Consider the following 18,105-nt stretch of genomic DNA (forward strand, 5'->3'; position numbering starts at 1 on the left):
AACCCATCCAGGTGCCAGGAGAGTAACACATCCCAACTCCATGGGGACAGAAGATCCTGTTCTTGGGACCCTTCTGGATCTCACCCCAAGTACCCCTTCATCTGATTGACATTTGTAACCTTTATAATAAATCAGTAAACATAAGTAAAGTGTTTCTCTGAGTTCTGTGAACCATTATAGCAAATAATCAAACATAAGGAAGGGTTTGTGGGAATTCCCTATTTATAGCTGTCTGGTCAAAAGTACAGCTTCTAGGCGACCTAGGACTTGCGACTGGCATCTGAAGTAGGGGTTGTCTAGTGGAACTGAGTGCTTCACCTGTGAGGTCTGCACAAACTTGGGGTGGTTAGTGTCAGAACTGAATTAAATGGCAGGATACTCAGTTGGTGTCAGAGTCAGAGAATTTGTTGGTGTTGCAGAAAAAAACGTTTAGTGTTAGAACTGTCATAGGTAACTAACAAACTAAACGTCAGAGACCCCTGGCTGGGACCCCATCATTGACTAGACCCCTGGGCTTACCCTGCTAGGCTGGCTGATTTGAGACAAAAATCTCAGAGGCAGTGACTGAAATGTCCTTCTGGGGCCATAAATCTGCTAGGAATAGCTGTATTTGCCCTCTGCCCCAGAAATTCCCTTCGTTAGCCCCCCCCCCCCCCCCCCCGGGGGAAAGGCCTCTTATAGGCTGTGCACTCTCTCCAGCCAGCAGGGGAAAGGGAGCTGGCTTCAGTTGTAAACAACAAGGAGAGAGGCCCGCTACAGGACAGACTCAGCCCTTTTCTTAGAAGGTAATGCATGCCATCCCCCTCTTGACTGCAGTCTGCTCCTCAGCAGGTGCCTGCCTGACTGCTCTGACCAAATGCCATTCCAAAGTCCCAGTGCATGAACCGTGAAAACCGAGTAATTGGGAGAAAAGCAGAAGCAGTTATAAATTCACATTTTGAGAATGCAGAACCCCACTCTCTTAATGTCCCCCTCACTACCACCAAAAACCTAAGGAAAACAAGACTAAATAAGACCGCTCATATAACATATACAAATACGTATATACATTGTTTTGCTCAGTGTTAAGCAAAAAACAAACAGACCTGTGGTGGCGCAGTGGACAAATAGTCTATCTGGAACATTGAAGTTGCTGGTTTGAAACCCTGGGTTTGCCTGGTCAAGGTACATATGGGAGTTGAGCCTTCCTGCTCCTTCCCCTCCTACTCTCTCTCTCTCTCTCTCTCTCTCCCTCTCTCTCTCTCTCAAATGAGTAAAGACATATACATATGTCATATGGGTTGGTAGAGAAGAGGGAACAGCACCCAGGCACTTATATAAAATATATCAAGACATATATTTTAAGTTATATATATATATATGACTTAAAACAAACAAAGACCAAAAAAAAATGTTCCTGGCTGAAAGGGCTGAAAGCATGTCTGAACGGAAAGGTTTAGGCTCGCGCCGACCAGGTCCTGGGAACGCAGTCTGAACCACCAGCAGCAGGCAGTGGGCGAGGTGGGGAAGACAACCTGTGGGCGGGCAGTTCTGGGCAGACTAGGCGCTCCTATGCATTACGTTTGGGGGGAGAAGGATGTAAGCTGTGTTTGGAAAGAATCTACACTGGCTACAGACAAGGGGCAGGAGGAGAAGGTGAAGTGGGGGCAGTCCTATGGTAGGTGCATAGTCCATAGGGAAGACACAGAGACTAGTTGTGGACAACGCTCCTGAAAGTCCACGCGTGAGGGTGCGGTGGCGGCTGGTGGTCAGCCACTTCTTTTCAGGTAGCAGCTGGAATTGGATTCAGAGCTGCAGCAGCTATTAACTGGTTAATTACTCTTTTCTCCTTCCCTCTCTCTCCCACCAGCTGTCATTTAATTTAGGACATCTCAGAACTCTTCTCTTGCCATCAGAGTAATTCCCCACACTGGCGGGCAGTGCCAGCTTCCCCTGGTCTGCCCTGGAAGTGAAGAGAGAGCACCAGGGTCCTGAAGGTGTTTCCTTTGTGATTAGTCCCTCCAGCCTGGCCTGCCCAAGCAGCAGGAGGCTCACCCCCAAACACATGCTATTCCGTCACCCAGAAACAGCGACACCTGCCTCAGACCGGGAGGAAAGGGAAGGCCCAATGAGGTGAGAGCTGGGGAACCAGCTCAGTCTCTGCTAGACCCTCTCCTCTCTGAGTAACACTGCAGGAGGTGAACTCTCAGGACCAACTGCTCTTGTCTCCAGCAAACTCAATTTTTCTCAGGAAATTCTGAATTGCGCTTAACAGCTCATCTCCAAGGGTGGCACTGCAACCCAATTTCCTATTTCTGTGCCTCTCCACTTTTCCCCTGGCCTCAGCCCTGGGGTGGCTACCTTCAGCTACATGAATGGGGCTGCTTTTCCAGCTCCGCATTTCAGGATGGACGCCGAGTTGCTAACTAGAGCTCTGCAAGTCTTCCCATTTGCACTTCACCCTGTGACTCTTCTGCAGCACGCTGTACTTGCTTCTTCCTTCCAGCGCTCCCCCCAGCCCCAGTCCATGCATGCACCAGTGACGGATGCCTGAACTGCAACAACTGCCCCTCAGAGCTAGTCCTGCGCTCTGACCTACCTCCCCATTCCAGGTCAGCCGACCCACTACTTCCAGAAGCGTTTTACAAAAGCCATTACCTGTGGTGGTGACCAGCTCAATCATCCCAGAGATTGTCTCAAATCCCAACTTGCTGCTGGACATCCAGAGAATGACTTTCCCCTACCCTCATGCTGACACTCCCCAATAGTATCCATTCTTTCAGCGAGGCCTCCTAAGCACCAGGGTCCTGTGGGGTCAGCAGTGAACACAGTTGACGCAAACCTCCACCCTGGTGGAGCCTCCATCACCTTCCTCCTGCCGCGAGACTGACACATCACCCTGTCTGCACCCAACGCCTGGCTTCTCTCATCTTCATCATTTGCTCCGTGCCTGGGTGTCGTCCCCTCTTCTCTACCAAACCATATGCATAAACTATGACACTTCCGCCTGACCAAGCAGTGGTGCAGTGGATAGAGCGTTGGACTGGGATACGGAAGGACCCAGGTTCGAGACCCTGAGGTCACCAGCTTGAGCGCGGGCCCATCTGGCTTGAGCACAAGTTCACCAGCTTGGACCCAAGGTTGCTGGCTCGAGCAAGGGGTTACTTGGTCTGCTGAAGGCCCACGGTCAAGGCACATATGAGAAAGCAATCAATGAACAACTAATGTGTCGCAATGCGCAACGAAAAACTAATGATTGATGCTTCTCATCTCTCTTCGTTCCTGTCTGTATGTCCCTATCTATCCCTCTCTCTGACTCTCTCTCTGTCTCTGTAAAAAAACAAAACAAAACTATGACACCTCCTTCAAGGGCCAGTTCTCCAAGAGCTCCTTCCTGAGTAGCCACCCATCTGACACAGTCCCTCCACCTGTAGGCCCCAACTCTCAAGTTCTTCTCCCCGCGTAGTTCCCTTGTAACTTCTCCCTCTCTCCCTTGCACCATTAACACAGCCACCACTATGATGTGTACTGAGTGCCACTTTACGTGGTGTTTCTCTTAACCCTCCAACAGCCCAGAGGAAGGTCTCACTGCCCCTATTTTATAGATGGGCTAATTAAAGCTAACGGAGGTTAGCAGACAAATCTTTAATAAAAAAAAAATGTTAAGGCCCTGGCCGGTTGGCTCAGTGGTAGAGCGTCGGCCTGGCGTGCTGAAGTCCCGGGTTCGTTTCCCGGCCAGGGCACACAGGAGAAGCGCCCATCTGCCTCTCCACCCCTCCCCCTCTCCTTCCTCTCTGTCTCTCTCTTCCCCTCCCGCACCCAAGGCTCCATTGGAGCAAAAGATGGCCCGGGCGCTGGGGATGGCTCCTTGGCCTCTGCCCCAGGCGCTAGAGTGGCTCTGGTCGCAACAGAGCGATGCCCCGGATGGGCAGAGCATCGCCCCCTGGTGGGTGTGCCGGGTGGATCCCAGTCAGGCGCATGCGGGAGTCTGTCTGACTGCCTCCCTGTTTCCAGCTTCAGAAAAATACAAAAAAAAAATGTTAAAAATATAAAACAGCCTGACCAGGTGGTGGCGCAGTGAATAAAGCGTCGGACTGGGATGTGGAGGACCCAGGTTCGAGACCCCGAGGTAGCCAGCTTGAGCGCGGGCTCATCTGGTTTGAGCAAAGCTCACCAGCTTGGACCCAAGGTCGCTGGCTCAAGCAAGGGGTCACTCGGTTTGCTGTAGCCCCACGGTCAAGACACATATGAGAAAGCAATCAATGAATAACTAAAGTGTCGCAACGAAAAACTAATGATTGATGCTTCTCATCTCTCTGCGTTCCTGTCTGTCTGTCCCTATCTATCCCTCTCTTTGACTCTCTGTCTCTGTAAAAAAAAAAAAAGATAACAGAGTGACAGGGCTGGTAAAGGACTAAGTCTGAATGCCACCCCTAACCAACTCCAGAGCCCTGCTTTGAGCCACTTCTCTGATAATTTTCTGCACACATCTTTGCATTTAAGCATTTTACCTGTGACAGAAACAGCACTCAGTAAATGGCAGTCATGACTGTCCCTTACTCACTAGTCACTACTTGACCATGTACCGTGTCCCGGCCACGCACTCCTTTTCCCTCCAGCCACAGGATAAGCAACACAGGGCAAAGAGCTCTTGTAGTGTGTAACGTCCAGGAAAGAGCTGTGCCCATGGATGCACAGTCCATGTTTGCGGAAAGAACAATTTCTTGGAATACTGCACAGTCATAACTTTTGCCCTTCTTAAACCATTCAATCAATTGAGAAAACTCAGGATTAGATCATGGGGAATTTATTCTGCCAACTATTGAAACTGCCACTTAATAATATCAGAAGTAGAGAGGCTGGAGGGAGGCATCCGCGAGCCAAGAAATACCAAGGATCACTGGCAGCTATCAGAAGCTGCAAGATGCAAAGAGGTATCTTCCCCGAGTGCCTTCAGTGGAGCTCAGCATGCCCATACTCTGACTTTGGACTCCTGGCTCCAGAACTTTCTATAAATCTATAAGCATACAAAGGTGTCTGGGATGATGTTCAGCAAATGTTAACAATGGACAGGCACATGCGGGGTGCCGGACCAACCAGACCCAGAAAACAGTGACAGTCTCTGCGCCATGGGGCTCACAGCATGTGGCCAAGCTTCCAGTCTACAGGGAGGAATGATAGAGCTCTCCTGCACTAAGAAAACTCTTAGGTCTTCTGAAAAGTGCTGTCCCAAAGGGAAAAATGACTTCCTAGACACAGAACAAGAACTATTAGACTTTTTCTTATAAATACAGATAAAAAAGAACAGACAACTCCTGGTAGGAACAAAAGCACTATGTGGACTACACACTTATACTCACACACAGATGTATGTTAAATAAAATATTATGTCTTTGTGAGGAAAAAAATAATATCAGAAGTAAAAAGGGATGAAAAGATGGCCCAGGTCAGCAAAAACACAAATGGCTGCTTTGCAACCTGTTGGAAAGGTCTAGTCAGAATCTGGAAAGGTCTAGTCAGAATCTATGTCGGACCTGTGCTGGCGCAGTGGATAAAACATTGACCCGAAATGCTGAGGTTGCAGGTTTGAAATCCCGAGGTCACTGGCTCTGAGCATGGGCATCATCCACAAGATCCCAAAGGTCACTGGCATGAAAAGCCCAAGGTCACTGGCTTGAGCAAGGGGACACTGGCACAGCCCGGCCCCCCAAAACTCAATGTACAACTGAAGTGAAAGCAACTATGAGTTGATGCTTCTCACCATCTTGCTCCTTTCCTGTCTCTCTCTCTCTCTCTCTTTCTCTCTCTCTCTCTCTCTCAAATAAATAAATAAATCTGGAAAGGCTGAAGAAAACCTCCAGAACTTACAAAATAGACTCAGGTAACATGGCAGGCAGGAGAGGCACAAGTATAAGTGACAATAAAGGGCTCTATATAGAAGCTACAAATACCCCTCAAGAGACAGCTTAGCAAGATAGAGCTTTAAGTTGGTCTTTTCAGCCCTGTGCACTGACACTGGGACAGCACACGAATATCCCATATAACAGAAAGAACACAATGCCAGGAATCAGGATGCGGTTTTCAAAGCTTGGCTTTGCCTCTTACTGGTGAAGTTGGGTGAGTCGTCGAACCCATTAGGACCTCATCCATAAACACCAAATCCATGACCTTATTAACCAGTGCCAGTAAGAACTGTCGGATGAACCTGACTGGTGGTGGCATGGTGGACAGAGCACACTGAGCTGGGATACTGAGGTCCCAGGTCCCAAATCCCGAGGTTGCTGGCTTAAGCACAGCCTCACCAGCTTGATTGAGGGGTTGCTGGTTTGAGCACAGGATTACTGACAGGATCCCATGGTCACAGGCTTTAAGCCCACGGTCACTGGCTTGAGCCCAAGGTTGCTGGTTTAAACAAGATGTCACTGGCTCAGCTGGAGTCCCCTGGTCAAGGCATATATGAGAAGCAATCAATGAACTAAAGTGCCATAAATATGAGTTGATGCTTCTCATCTCTCTCCGTTCCTGTCTGTCTGTCCCTATCTATCCCTCTCTCTGACTCTCTCTTTCTGTCTCCGTAAAAAAAAAAACCAAAAAAAACCTTCAATATGGGATTAAGCAAAAAAATCAAACTCACAGACAATAGGTGATTATGGAGGGAAAGGGGGCGGGGGAGAGAGAAGAGGACAAAGGGGGGATAAATGGTGATAGAAGGAGACGACTTCAGGTGGTGAACACACAATGCAAGATACAGATGATATGTTATTGAATTGTACTCCTGAAACCTATCATTTTATTAACCAATGCCACCCCAACAAATTCAATATAAAAATTTCTTAAATACCTCAATAAAGCTGTTTTATAAAACAAAGCATAGGAATACAGGGATGTTTAAGAAAATTTAAGAGTCAGCTTAATTTATTAAAATTACAGGAATTATTAAAAGGTTAGGCATGTCTGTCTGTTAATCAGATAACTGGAAATATTAAAATAATTAAAGGAAGTTGAATGTAATTTATCAATTCAATTTAAATTTTTCAAATGAATTAAGTTTGCAAATGAGATCAAGTATTAATCAAAAGGTCCCTTCAAAGTGATTATTAAATTTTTCTAGAATCATAAATAGAACAGAAAGATTGTAGGCTACACCTAAAAGCTAAACTTGGAAGACTAGCCCTTAAAGGAAGAACTAGATTTTTGAATTTGTAACTTGAACAAATTGAAAACCAATTTTTTTTTTCAGCCAAAGTAACTTCTGAATAATCGTAGCATTACACAGAAACCCAGGGGTAGGAATAGGGTGTGGCGTCAGAAAACCAGCCCCGACATGCCACTCACCTGACACTCCTCAGGTCAATCTCTCTGAACCTCAGTTTTCTTATCATAAGAGGGGACTGTTTTCCAGAATCACTAATACAATTATTCTTGATTTAATAATACTAATAAATTCCATATTGATAAACAGCACATCATTAGTAAAAGCACTATAAGAAATCAAATATAAGAAATCAGCAGCATGACACCCCTCAGAAATAACTGCAGACTTTTCCAGACTCTGACCAATGACAGGCATGCAAAAGATGACATAAGTATCCTCAGAGACTGAGCATGACTCAGCAAAGCCAGATCATAGAATTTTCCCAGAGGCCTCAAGCCAGGGATGGATGTCATCAGGAGAGGAGCCGCCACGTGGGGAGACTGGCCCCATTCCACAAGCAGCTGGTGGAAATGTACTTATAGCAGCCTTGGATACCCCTGCCCCTACCCCCTTCTCTGGTCTACAGGAAGGACAGGATAAGAAGGTAAGGGACAACAGCAATGAGGGGATATGCTGGGATGACCTGGGTTATGCCTTCTGGCCTAATACTTAAAAAAAAAAAAAGCCCACATCCACCTCCCTCCAGAATCGCCAAGGAGATAGAGCAAAGGAGGAGGGCAGGGCAGCAGGGATCTTAGTAGTCAGAGTAACTGAGCAAAGCTCTGGGACTTGGCAGGGACTGAAGACCAAACAAGCTTTAACAAATAAGATGACCTGGGAGAAGGCAGCCCTTCCTGGGCACTAATTTCCCTTCCTCCTGGTGGATTTGGGGAGGGGGGGGGACATATAAGGGAGTGGGGTAGGGTAGGGATCAAAATATTGAGTTCTGCTAATCAGACTTCTCTGGACCCCACTTTCCCAAGTCCTTAAACTAGGTGGTTGGGGCCTTCACCCAAATCCCCACCTCTCCTCGCAGGGATGCAAGGAAGAGCGAGAACATTCAGCACCATCCACCAGGAACAGGAGGGCAGGAGCAAGCAGAGTCCAGGACAGTGGACACTTTTCCACTGCAGCTTTGCTATGCAAACTCAATTGAGGCTGCTGCTGCCCAAGACCTGGAACAAGAGAGGACTGTGGGAAAATCTCAGAAAGGAGAACTCCTGGGTCATGAAGGGTCCCCTGAGGAAAATCCCTACACAATGAGTAGAAACCCAAGAAAAATCCCCATACAAAGGAATCTCCACTCTGAGTACTGAGCAGGAGCTCTGGGGAAAGTTGGCCCTGAACAACAAAGTCCCCAGGCTGTGAAATGGGGATGACAGGGGGCACGCCTGTGGCTAAGGGAGAGGCTGTTAGCAGTGTCTAAAATGCCAGGGACGTTAGACAGAGAGCGAGGATGGTGGCTGGCTAGGATGTTTGCTGGGACCAGCAGCGGGAGAGAGGAATGAACCGTCAGCTGGACCCCAGACAGAGGGCCTGGGCCTGTGGGCTGAGGCGATGCACCCAGCTCAGTGCCACCAGAAACCTGTGTGAGGGGGACCTGAAAAGCAGGAGGGCGTACAGGCAGTGCTGCCTGAGCACCGTGCGAGAGGAAGAAGGGACAGTTCCACCTTTAACCCTTTGTCATCGTGAACATGCGCCAAGGGTTTTTACAGCCAGCAGACAGGGTCACAGCCACAGGCATCCCAGAGTCCCTCACCAGTCAGCACTTGCTCTCCACGCTGACTCAAGGGGTCTGCTCAGAGGCTGCCAGGTCCTAGAGATGCTTCCTCGGTCCCAAGGAGCCTTGCCACTCTCCCCATGACGAGCATCCCATGCCACCACACCCTTCCAGGGGCAGAGCTTCCTGCTGAGGCTGACCAGTTGCCAACTGGGCCAGCAGGGAGCCAGATGTCACTCACTGTCCAGTGAAAACCAGGAAAGACTGGGAATTGACAAGGATATTTTCCAAAAATCAGAGGTTGGCCTTTTTTATTTATTGAGCTTGAGAGCTGATAGGCCAGGACTGCTAACATCTCCATGGCTCCTGAGGACCCACACCCCTCCCACAACCCGGATTCAGGCACAGACTCACCCTCATGTTGTCAGCTCTCCAAAGGCAGGAGCTGTCTAAAGTAAAAGAAAAACAAGTGTTAGCCTCGTGTCTCCAGGCACTCCCCAGAGAACCCAGGAGTGGCAGGAACAGAGATTCAGAACCTAGAGAAGAACTGTTACTTTGCTTCCATCAAGAAGAATGGGGGTGGGCACCAGGAGAGCACTGGGCTGAGAGCACCCCAGCTCTGTCGTCCAACCACCCAGGCTCCACCAATGCTGCTCTGCTACACGCTCCTGGAACCCCTCAAAGCCTGTTTCCTCATCTGTGAAATGGGAATAACAACACCCATCTCACAGGATTACCGATGAGTCAACACACACAAAGTACTGGCATTGTGCCTGTCCAGAGAACACAGACATTGGCCAGCGTGCTCAGTAAGAGGTATTTAAGTAAAACCATTTTTTGGCATCCACTACACAAGAACAAGAAGTTCTAGACACTGTTACTGTTTTATCTGAAGTACATTCTGTAAGGCCAGTGGTTTTGGCCATGCAGATTCACACTGGATTCAGGCAGAAGATAAAGGAACTGCGGAGCTGGAAAATGGTGGCCCATTCCGTTTATTAGAGTCTTGCAACAGTGGATGAGCAAGCAGGCAGGGAAAATGGCTTCTCTCTCTCAAGGCTGACAAGCAAACAGGCCAGGGGAAAAACCCCTCCTCCCGCAAACAATGGCCCCTCCCAAGGACTGCAGGCAATCCCAGTCTACAATCTGCTGCCCTGAAGGCAAGCCCTTGCAACCTTACATAGACTATACACATGTGGTGCTGCCCCCCTTCCTGCACCAATTAGGCAAAGTACAACCGAGCAAGCCTAACACACTTGTTTGCCCTACACTTTTTTTTTTTTAATTCAGTTGAGAGAATGGGAAAGACAGACTCCTGCATATGCCCTGACCTGACCACCGAGCAAGCCCACTAGGGAGCGATGCTGTGCCCATCTGGGCCATTGTTTCTTTGCTCAGCACTGAGCTCTGCTTAGTGCCAGAGGCAGAGGCCATGGAGCCATCCTCAGCGCCAGGGGCCAACTCTGCTCCAATTGAGCCATGGCTACAGTAGAGTAGGAGAAGGAGAGAAAGAAGCAAGAGGGGGAGGAGTGGAGGAGAGATGGGCACTTCTCCTGTGTGCCCTGACCGGGAATTGAACCCAGGACATCCACACACCGGTCCGCTTTACCACTGAGCCATCTGGCCAGAGCTAAAGTGCTTTCTTTTCCTGTCCACTTGCACCCAGCACCAGACCCGCTGTCTCCGCAGAGCTGTCTCCTGTCCTGCAGATCAGGTTCTCCGAGCCTGGTTCCTATCTCACTATGCACCTGACACTAATTTTTGTCTTATGTGACCTGAGAGCTCATGTGTCTCCTATTTCCCTATTTCCTCAGCTCCTTTCCTGCAGAGACCCCCCCACACACACACACACACATAAGAGCACACTCCGTGATTAGACCCCTGGGAGCCCACCGCTAGCAGTACATGCCACTTTGGGGTGTTTATAGGCTGCTCTGTTTTGGAAAGGCCACACCTGTCACTCAGCTCTAGCCTCTGGTCACTAGAGAACAAAATGGAGACAAAAGCCTGCAAGCCATCAAAGGAACTGAAGCCATGTTCCAAGAAAACCAGATGCCCTAGTAGATCATGTCAAGGCTGAAAATGAATGTTTGGGGCATTCAATTTAATTATTTATTAGGCATATACCTTCCATAAAGGACAATGCCAGAAGGCAGAGGCTCTGTTCCCCAAATGCCAAAAAGCAAGTTGTTGGGGCTAACACATAGAGGGTAAGGGCAGGATAACACATGAGAGGGACCCAGGCAGAGACTCAGCCTGACAGCCTGGGACAGACCCCTGCCACACTGTTCCCTAACTGTGTAACTCTGAGGGACCTAGTTCACCCACAGTTCCTCACCTGTAAATGAGAAGCGAACAGTACCTTTGTGGTAGGGTTGTTGTGATAATCAAATAATACACTTAAGGGGTTTAGCAAGGTCCCTGCCACCACAGAATAAAAGGTTGGCTTTTGTTATTAGTAAAAATAAATCATTACTTTTCATTCAGCCATGTCCAGCTGAAAAGATTTGGCATGGGCTGATACAGGAAAGCCTGAAGAATAATTTTGACAGGATAAGAGGAAAGGTCTTGCAGAGAACAAGGACACCAAGGACAAGAACAGAGGAGAGACAGACACTAAGATACAAGTTAGGGAGCAACAATAAATAGTCTCATATGAGGACTGAGGCAGACAGAAGAGGGTAACTGTTGGTTAAATGTAAGAAAAAGCCCAATAGGTGGGATCCTATCTTTTCATTCAATAGGTAAGAAGAAAGAACTTGTTCTTTGTGTCATCTCCTCATTTCCTACTTCTTTGGCAGTTTGGCAAAGAAACCACAGCTGAGACTAGAGGCAGCTAAGAGAGGAAGGGATGGTCACTCGAGCCCAGCTGAGGTTTGAGAGTAAACCAGCAAAATGCTCCACTTCTGAAAGGATGTCTCCAGGTGACAAGCAGCATGCTTTCTGGATATGGGGAGCAAGGGCTCGCTTAGAAGAGAGTAAGACCCTACTGTTGACAGCCAAAAAGGAGGCCCACACTAATCCACAGGGAAAATGTTTACCTGAGTGAGGCACCCAGTTCACGTGCAAGAGTGCTGAAGAGATCTGGAAAGTCTGGGTCTATCTAGCACGGCACCTGGTACTAGGGTACTGGAAGTGAGACAAGGAGAAAGCAAGGAGGAGGACAAAGGGCAAGTGGCCTGTACTGGCACAGCAAAGGCAGGAGGGATCCCCGAGACTACGGCCACCAGGACAAACCTCCCCGAGAGGTAGGTGATCCTAGAAGTAAGAACTAGCAGACAGGTTCAAAGAAGCTGGAGCAGGCATCAATAGAGAAAAACAAGGCACAGAGGGGCATAGGGGTAAATTGTGAAACTTGGGATGGCAGCCAAATTCAATTCAACAAATCAACATTCAACCACTATAATGAACAAAGCTCCTCCCTGCAGGGCAGGGCAGCCACTAAGAAAGGCAGGATGCCTGCTCACACATGGCTTACTAGAACGCAGATACAATCTGTAGCTCAAGCCACCTGCTGGGCTCTCAGAGGCCAAGCGCCCTGCCGCCTTTGGACCCAGTCTCATCTCTGCCTCAGCAGCATGTCAGCAAGTGCCCTGGCTTTGTCACATCTCCCTCCCAAGAGGCCTCTTCACAGAGACCTAACAAACTTTTCACAGGCACTGGGGAGTGCCCCCCCCCCCCCAGTTCCTTTTCCACCTTCCTCAGCCTTCCTCCTGCAGGTTCTAGTCACTTAAAACTCACCTCTCCTCCATAATAAAACCTTGGGCCTGACCAGGCGGTGACGCAGTGGATAGAGCGTTGGACTGGGATGCGGAGGACCCAGGTTCGAGACCCCCAAGGTCGCCAGCTTGAGTGCAGGCTCATCTGGTTTGAGCAAAGGCTCACCAGCTTGGACCCAAGGTCACTGGCTCAAGCAAGGGGTTACTCAGTCTGCTGAGGGCCCACGGTCAAGGCACATATGAGAGAGCAATCAATGAACAACTAAGGTGTTGCAATGCACAACGAAAAACTGATGATTGATGCTTCTCATCTCTCTCCGTTCCTGTCTGTCTATCTGACTCTCTCTCTGTCCCTGTAAAAAACAAAACAAAACAACAACAACAAATACAACAAACCTTGGAGCCTCAAATCCAGTCACTGCTTCTTTTCTGCTGGCTCCAGAGGAATCAAAAGAGGCTCACGGCCTGACCTGTGGTGGTGCAGTGGATAAAGCGTCGACCTGGAAATGCTGAGGTCGCCGGTTCAAAACCCTGGGCTTGCCTGGTCAAGGCACATATGGGAGTTGATGCTTCCAGCTCCTCCCCCCTCCTTTCTCTCTGTCTCTCTCTTTCTCTCTCTCTCTCTGTCTCTCTCACTCCCTCTCTCTCTCCTCTCTAAAAATGAATAAATAAAATAAAATTTAAAAATTAAAAAAAAAAAGGCCCTGGCCGGTTGGCTCAGTGGTAGAGCGTCGGCCTAGCGTGCGGAGGACCCGGGTTCGATTCCCGGCCAGGGCACACAGGAGAAGCGCCCATTTGCTTCTCCACCCCTCCGCCGCGCTTTCCTCTCTGTCTCTCTCTTCCCCTCCCGCAGCCAAGGCTCCATTGGAGCAAAGATGGCCTGGGCGCTGGGGATGGCTCTGTGGCCTCTGCCTCAGGCGCTAGAGTGGCTCTGGTCGCAACATGGCGATGCCCAGGATGGGCAGAGCATCGCCCCCTGGTGGGCAGAGCGTCGCCCCTGGTGGGCGTGCCGGGTGGATCCCGGTCGGGCGCACGCGGGAGTCTGTCTGACTGTCTCTCCCTGTTTCCAGCTTCAGAAAAATGAAAGAAAAGAAAAGAAAAAAAAAAATTTAAAAAAAAAAAAAAAAAAAGAGGCTCACGGCCCAGCCCATCCACAAAGCTTTCCCCAGTCCATTTCTCCTCCCCCAGGCCTCAGGATGTGGTCTGGCCCGATCTGTGGCCCTCTACTCAACTTCTTCCATGTGCTCCTAGGGGCCATAGTTCACCAGCATGGGCTCTCTGCAAACACACGTGCCAAGCTGACCTGCTGCTTAAGTTCTATGTCTTTTTCTCTCCCTCAGTAAGTTTCAGCAGCTCTAGGACAAGGATCAGTCTCCTCTCCCAAGTCTTGTCTCAATGCCCGCTCTGGAGATCTGAGCATGGCAGGTGTGCAAGAAAAGGCGACTAAGAGTTCAAGAGTTAGCCTGGCCTGTGCTGATGCAGTGGATAAAAGCGTCAACCTGGAACGCTGAGGTCACTGGGTCAAAGCAGGGGTTTGCCCGGTCAAGGCACATACGCGAGGCAAGTACAAGCTGATGCTTCTCACTCCTCATCCACCCTCTTTTCTCTCTCCTCTCTCTAAAAATCAATTTAAAAAACAAGTTCAAGAGTTAAATGGAGAGCAGGCAGACAGGAAAGCTGTGGCTCCAGGTTAAAATGCTGAAAATGCTGAGCACGTGCTCTCCCAGCGTGAGTACTGGCATCACAGGCAGGGGAAGGGTGACACGTGGAAGCCAGGGCTGCTGGTAGCAGTGGGTAAGGGAGCAACAGAGAAGGCACAGACTCCTGGGTAGGCTCTAGTTGTGATCTGGCAAATACTGGCACCTCTTTGCGCCTGTTTTCTCAGCTGCAGAATGGGGATCATGAACCCTGGCGTACTTTCTCACAAAATGAACACGCAGATTTTTAAGAAGTTCAAAACTGCCAGGGACCTAGAACCTGGCCTGACCCCAGCATGTGTGAGGTGAGAAAAAAAGCTCCCCAGAAGTGAAACAACTCAAAGTACGCAAAACAAGACATTCTGGGAGAAACCTGCATAGCGAGCAGGTCCTAAAAGCCGAGGCTTCCGATTCCGAGCCCCGCGGGGCACTTCAGGCCGCTGCTCCTCACTCCGTAACCCACTAAGAGCTGTAGCAACGGGCTGAGCCCAGCCCAACTCCTAACTGAGCAGCCTTGGGCGCCTCAAGCTTCTTTCCCTGAAACTAAGTGGAACCGAGGATACTCCACAGGGTACCCAGGAGGACCCTACGGGGGACACTTGGAACAGGGTAGAATGGGGTTCGAACCCTCCCTCAGGGACCTAGCACGAGGCATTTCGGGCTCCGTGGGTCAGCTTCTCCATCTGTAAAATGGACCCGAGAGCAAGAATAAAGCTGCCGGCCACCGCCAGGGGCGCGGGATGGACAAGGCCCAGCGGCGCCCGCACGGGAGGGATGCTCGCGAGGCTGCGGGCTAGGTGGGGGTGAGGGAGTTCCCGGAGCGAGGAAGCCGGAGGACCGGCCCGCGCCGACCGTCCCCCGCTGGAGGCGGGGGGGGGGGGGGGGGTAGGAAGAGGGGAGGTGCGACTCGCGTCGCGCGCCGCCCGCTGCTGTCTCCTCTAGCCGTCACTCGTGAAGCCCGCGCCGCCTTGGCGCGCGCGACCCTTACATAAGTGTCTCCCGAGGCGGCGGCGGCGGCGGTGCACACACGCCCGTCGGACCCGCCGGGGAAAGCGGAAGGTGCGCAACGCCGCGGGCACTTACCTCCTGGCGAACGCCTCAAGTCGTCGCCACCGCCTCCACCGACGCTACCTCCACTGACAGGGAACAGCTGCGGTCTCCGCGCAACCAAACTTGCTGCGATCCCGGCCCCGCCTTAGGACTTCCTATTGGCTCAAGTAGCCCAACCCCTCCTTCTATTGGACAGTGTCCTCCGTCACTCACCACTCCCCCGCTCAGAACTCCTCCCTACGCCTGTCTGCCTGTCACGTTTAAGCCTTGGCGCCCCACGTCAGCCCCGCCTCTCGCGTCCCCAGCGGGTCTCTGGATTGGTGACGAGGCTGGAAGGGCCCGCCCCTGGCGCGCCACTACTTACTCCCTTGTCTACAGAATCCCACGTGGGCCGCCCGGCCTCCACCGCAGCCCGCAATAGGCGGAAGTGGCCGGGCACCCACACCCTGTGATTGGTTGTCGGCGGGGGTGGGGATGTGCGATTCATTCACCGGAGTAGCACGTGTCTCCCAAAGCCGCAAGCCCAACAGATTGCACCCGAGCTCAGGAATCCCGGCTAGAGGCAAATACGTGCAAGACGATGGAGAGGAGGTCGTTGGAAAGGGTTTGCGAAAGACAAGAGGAAGGAGATGGTGCACGAGTTTAAGGGACTGTGTCCTTTAGCAGCTACGGGGGTGGTGATGATAGGCAGGAGTACATCCCTGTGTGACCTTGGACAAGCAACCTCACCTCTCTGAGCCTCAGTTTCCCACTCTGCAAGTTGAGGCTACTCAGGACCTAAAGGATTTAGAAGGCTTGGTTGAACGGAAAGCTTCATAAATCGTAAGCTAGGCTTTGTGCCAACCAGGGGATAGGGAAGTGACAAAAACAAACCAAAATCTCTGCCTTCCGGTGAGAGAACAAAGAACATAAATAAATAAAACAGGGTACATCAGATGGTAATCGGGGCGTGAGAAAAATAACCTGCTTCTAGACAACTGGGAGGAACAAGGACTATGAGAACATCTTGTTAACTAAAAATTGCTAATTGAGCATGGAGAGATAATGCAAATCCATTCTCTTCTCTATGTTGTGTCTGCTGTGTTTATCTCTCCAACGTCCTAGTCCTTCCTCCCACCTATCTGGCTGAACTCCAACCTGGAGCAATCCAACATAGACATTTTAGTAGCAGAAAACTGATTAAAATCTCAATTCTCTAGACTAATGTACTCATTTGATTAACAAACATTTTGAGCACCTACTATGAGCCTGGTGCTATGCCTGGGACACAGTGGTGAAAAAGACAGCTCCTACCATCATGTCATAGAGCTAACATTCTATTAGATGTCCCAGTTCAAGGACTCTTTCTACCTCACAACTTGCTTTTTTTCAGGAAAGAGATAAAGCTGTGTGACCTTGGGCAGTTTCCAACCCTCTCTGGGTTGAACTTCCTCATAAAAGGATTTGGACTAGATGAACATCAAGTCTGTCTTTTACTTGTTCCTATTAGTCTTCTAGTGTATGACTACTTTCTGACTTCAACACTTCCTGCCTGCACTGCATTGCTTAGAAGCTCCTCAATAGTTCTAAAGTGAGTCAGTGTTGAGAGGCCTAGAGAAGTTATCCCACAGCCTTCTCTGATGATAAAAACCTGCTGGGGCTCTCTAAAAACAAAACAGAGCCCTGGTGGGTAAGTCAGTTGGTTAGAGCATTGTCCTGCTACACCAAGGTTGCAGGTTCAATTCCCAGTCAGGGCATTGACTAAGTAAACCAAACAATGAATGCATAAGTAAAACAACCAGTTGATTCTCTCTCTCTCTCTCTCTCTCTCTCTCTCCCTCCCTCCCTCCCTCTCCTTCTCTCCTTTTCTCGCTCCCTCCCTCCCCCTCCCTTTTTTTCTCTAAAATCATTAAGTAAAACATTTTAAAAAGCAGATCCCTGGATTCCCAACCCCTGTGGATTCTGATTCAGTAAGTCTGGGGCGGGGCCCACAAATCTTTTTATTTATATATTTATTTTTAACAGCACCAACTGATTTTTGAGATCTGGGAAGCTTGAGAAACTTGGCTGAGTTCCTAGGAGGATGCAGGGGAAGGTGAGTCGGGACAGATAGGCTGAGACCAGCCTATGGAGACTGGCCAGGAGTTTAGCTCAGAACTAGTTCTCACTGTATTATAAGAGGTGTTCAGGCAAAGAGATATTGTGAAATATACATAATTTTAAGTTAAATATGTATATATCTGCATAGCCCTTCACCTCATTTCTGGTGGGTATAATATCTTTAAGGAAAAATCTAATGGCTTCTAGTTCTGTCTGATTGTTCTGTAGGGTGTATAAAGACCCAGTTTTGAGCCATGGTGGGTGGAACACATTTGCTGAGGACTTTTTCCTGGTCTGACTCTGCAGGGCTGGATTCAAGGCCCACTACTGACTGTGTGTCCTTGGGCAAATTGCTGCACTTCTCTGAGCTTTTGTTATTTCATCTGAAAAATGAGGCTAAGCTCCAGAGTGGTGTGAGAATGAAATGCAATCACAGAGGGAAGGCTCCCAAGGAGAAGGCACACTCTGTCCCCATTGCCTACCAAGTTCAGCTAGATTCCTCTTCCTGGCTCTAAAACACTCAGAGAGTGGGCTCCTCCTATCTATCTTTCCAGATTTTTCTCTGGCCCAAGGGCAACCCTGTGTGTTCCCAGGCTCTAGTCACTTACAAGATCCCATCCCCATCACTACTGCACCAGTCTTCCCTCCTTTGAGGCTAAGCGCCAA

General features: G+C 49.7%; 1 protein-coding gene across 4 annotated transcripts in view; it reads right to left on the reverse strand.

Annotated features, from left to right (window-relative positions):
• PC (pyruvate carboxylase) overlaps positions 1 to 15,513 on the reverse strand; it is a 109,035-nt gene extending 93,522 nt beyond the window's left edge. The window contains exons 1-2 of one of the 4 annotated variants that reach the window (XM_066252165.1): positions 15,394 to 15,513; positions 9,309 to 9,343 (exon numbers count right to left, since the gene is read on the reverse strand). In XM_066252165.1, the coding sequence (XP_066108262.1) occupies positions 9,309 to 9,314 (6 nt within the window). In that variant the 5' untranslated portion in view covers positions 9,315 to 9,343; positions 15,394 to 15,513. Of the gene's footprint in view, positions 1 to 8,198; positions 8,218 to 9,308; positions 9,344 to 9,430; positions 9,560 to 15,393 lie in introns of those variants that run through there. The other 3 variants (XM_066252167.1, XM_066252166.1, XM_066252164.1) reach the window with 3 other exon arrangements.
• Positions 15,514 to 18,105: the final 2,592 nt, after the last annotated feature.

The sequence above is a fragment of the Saccopteryx bilineata genome, chromosome 1, assembly GCF_036850765.1.
Source record: "Saccopteryx bilineata isolate mSacBil1 chromosome 1, mSacBil1_pri_phased_curated, whole genome shotgun sequence".
Lineage (NCBI taxonomy): Eukaryota > Metazoa > Chordata > Mammalia > Chiroptera > Emballonuridae > Saccopteryx > Saccopteryx bilineata.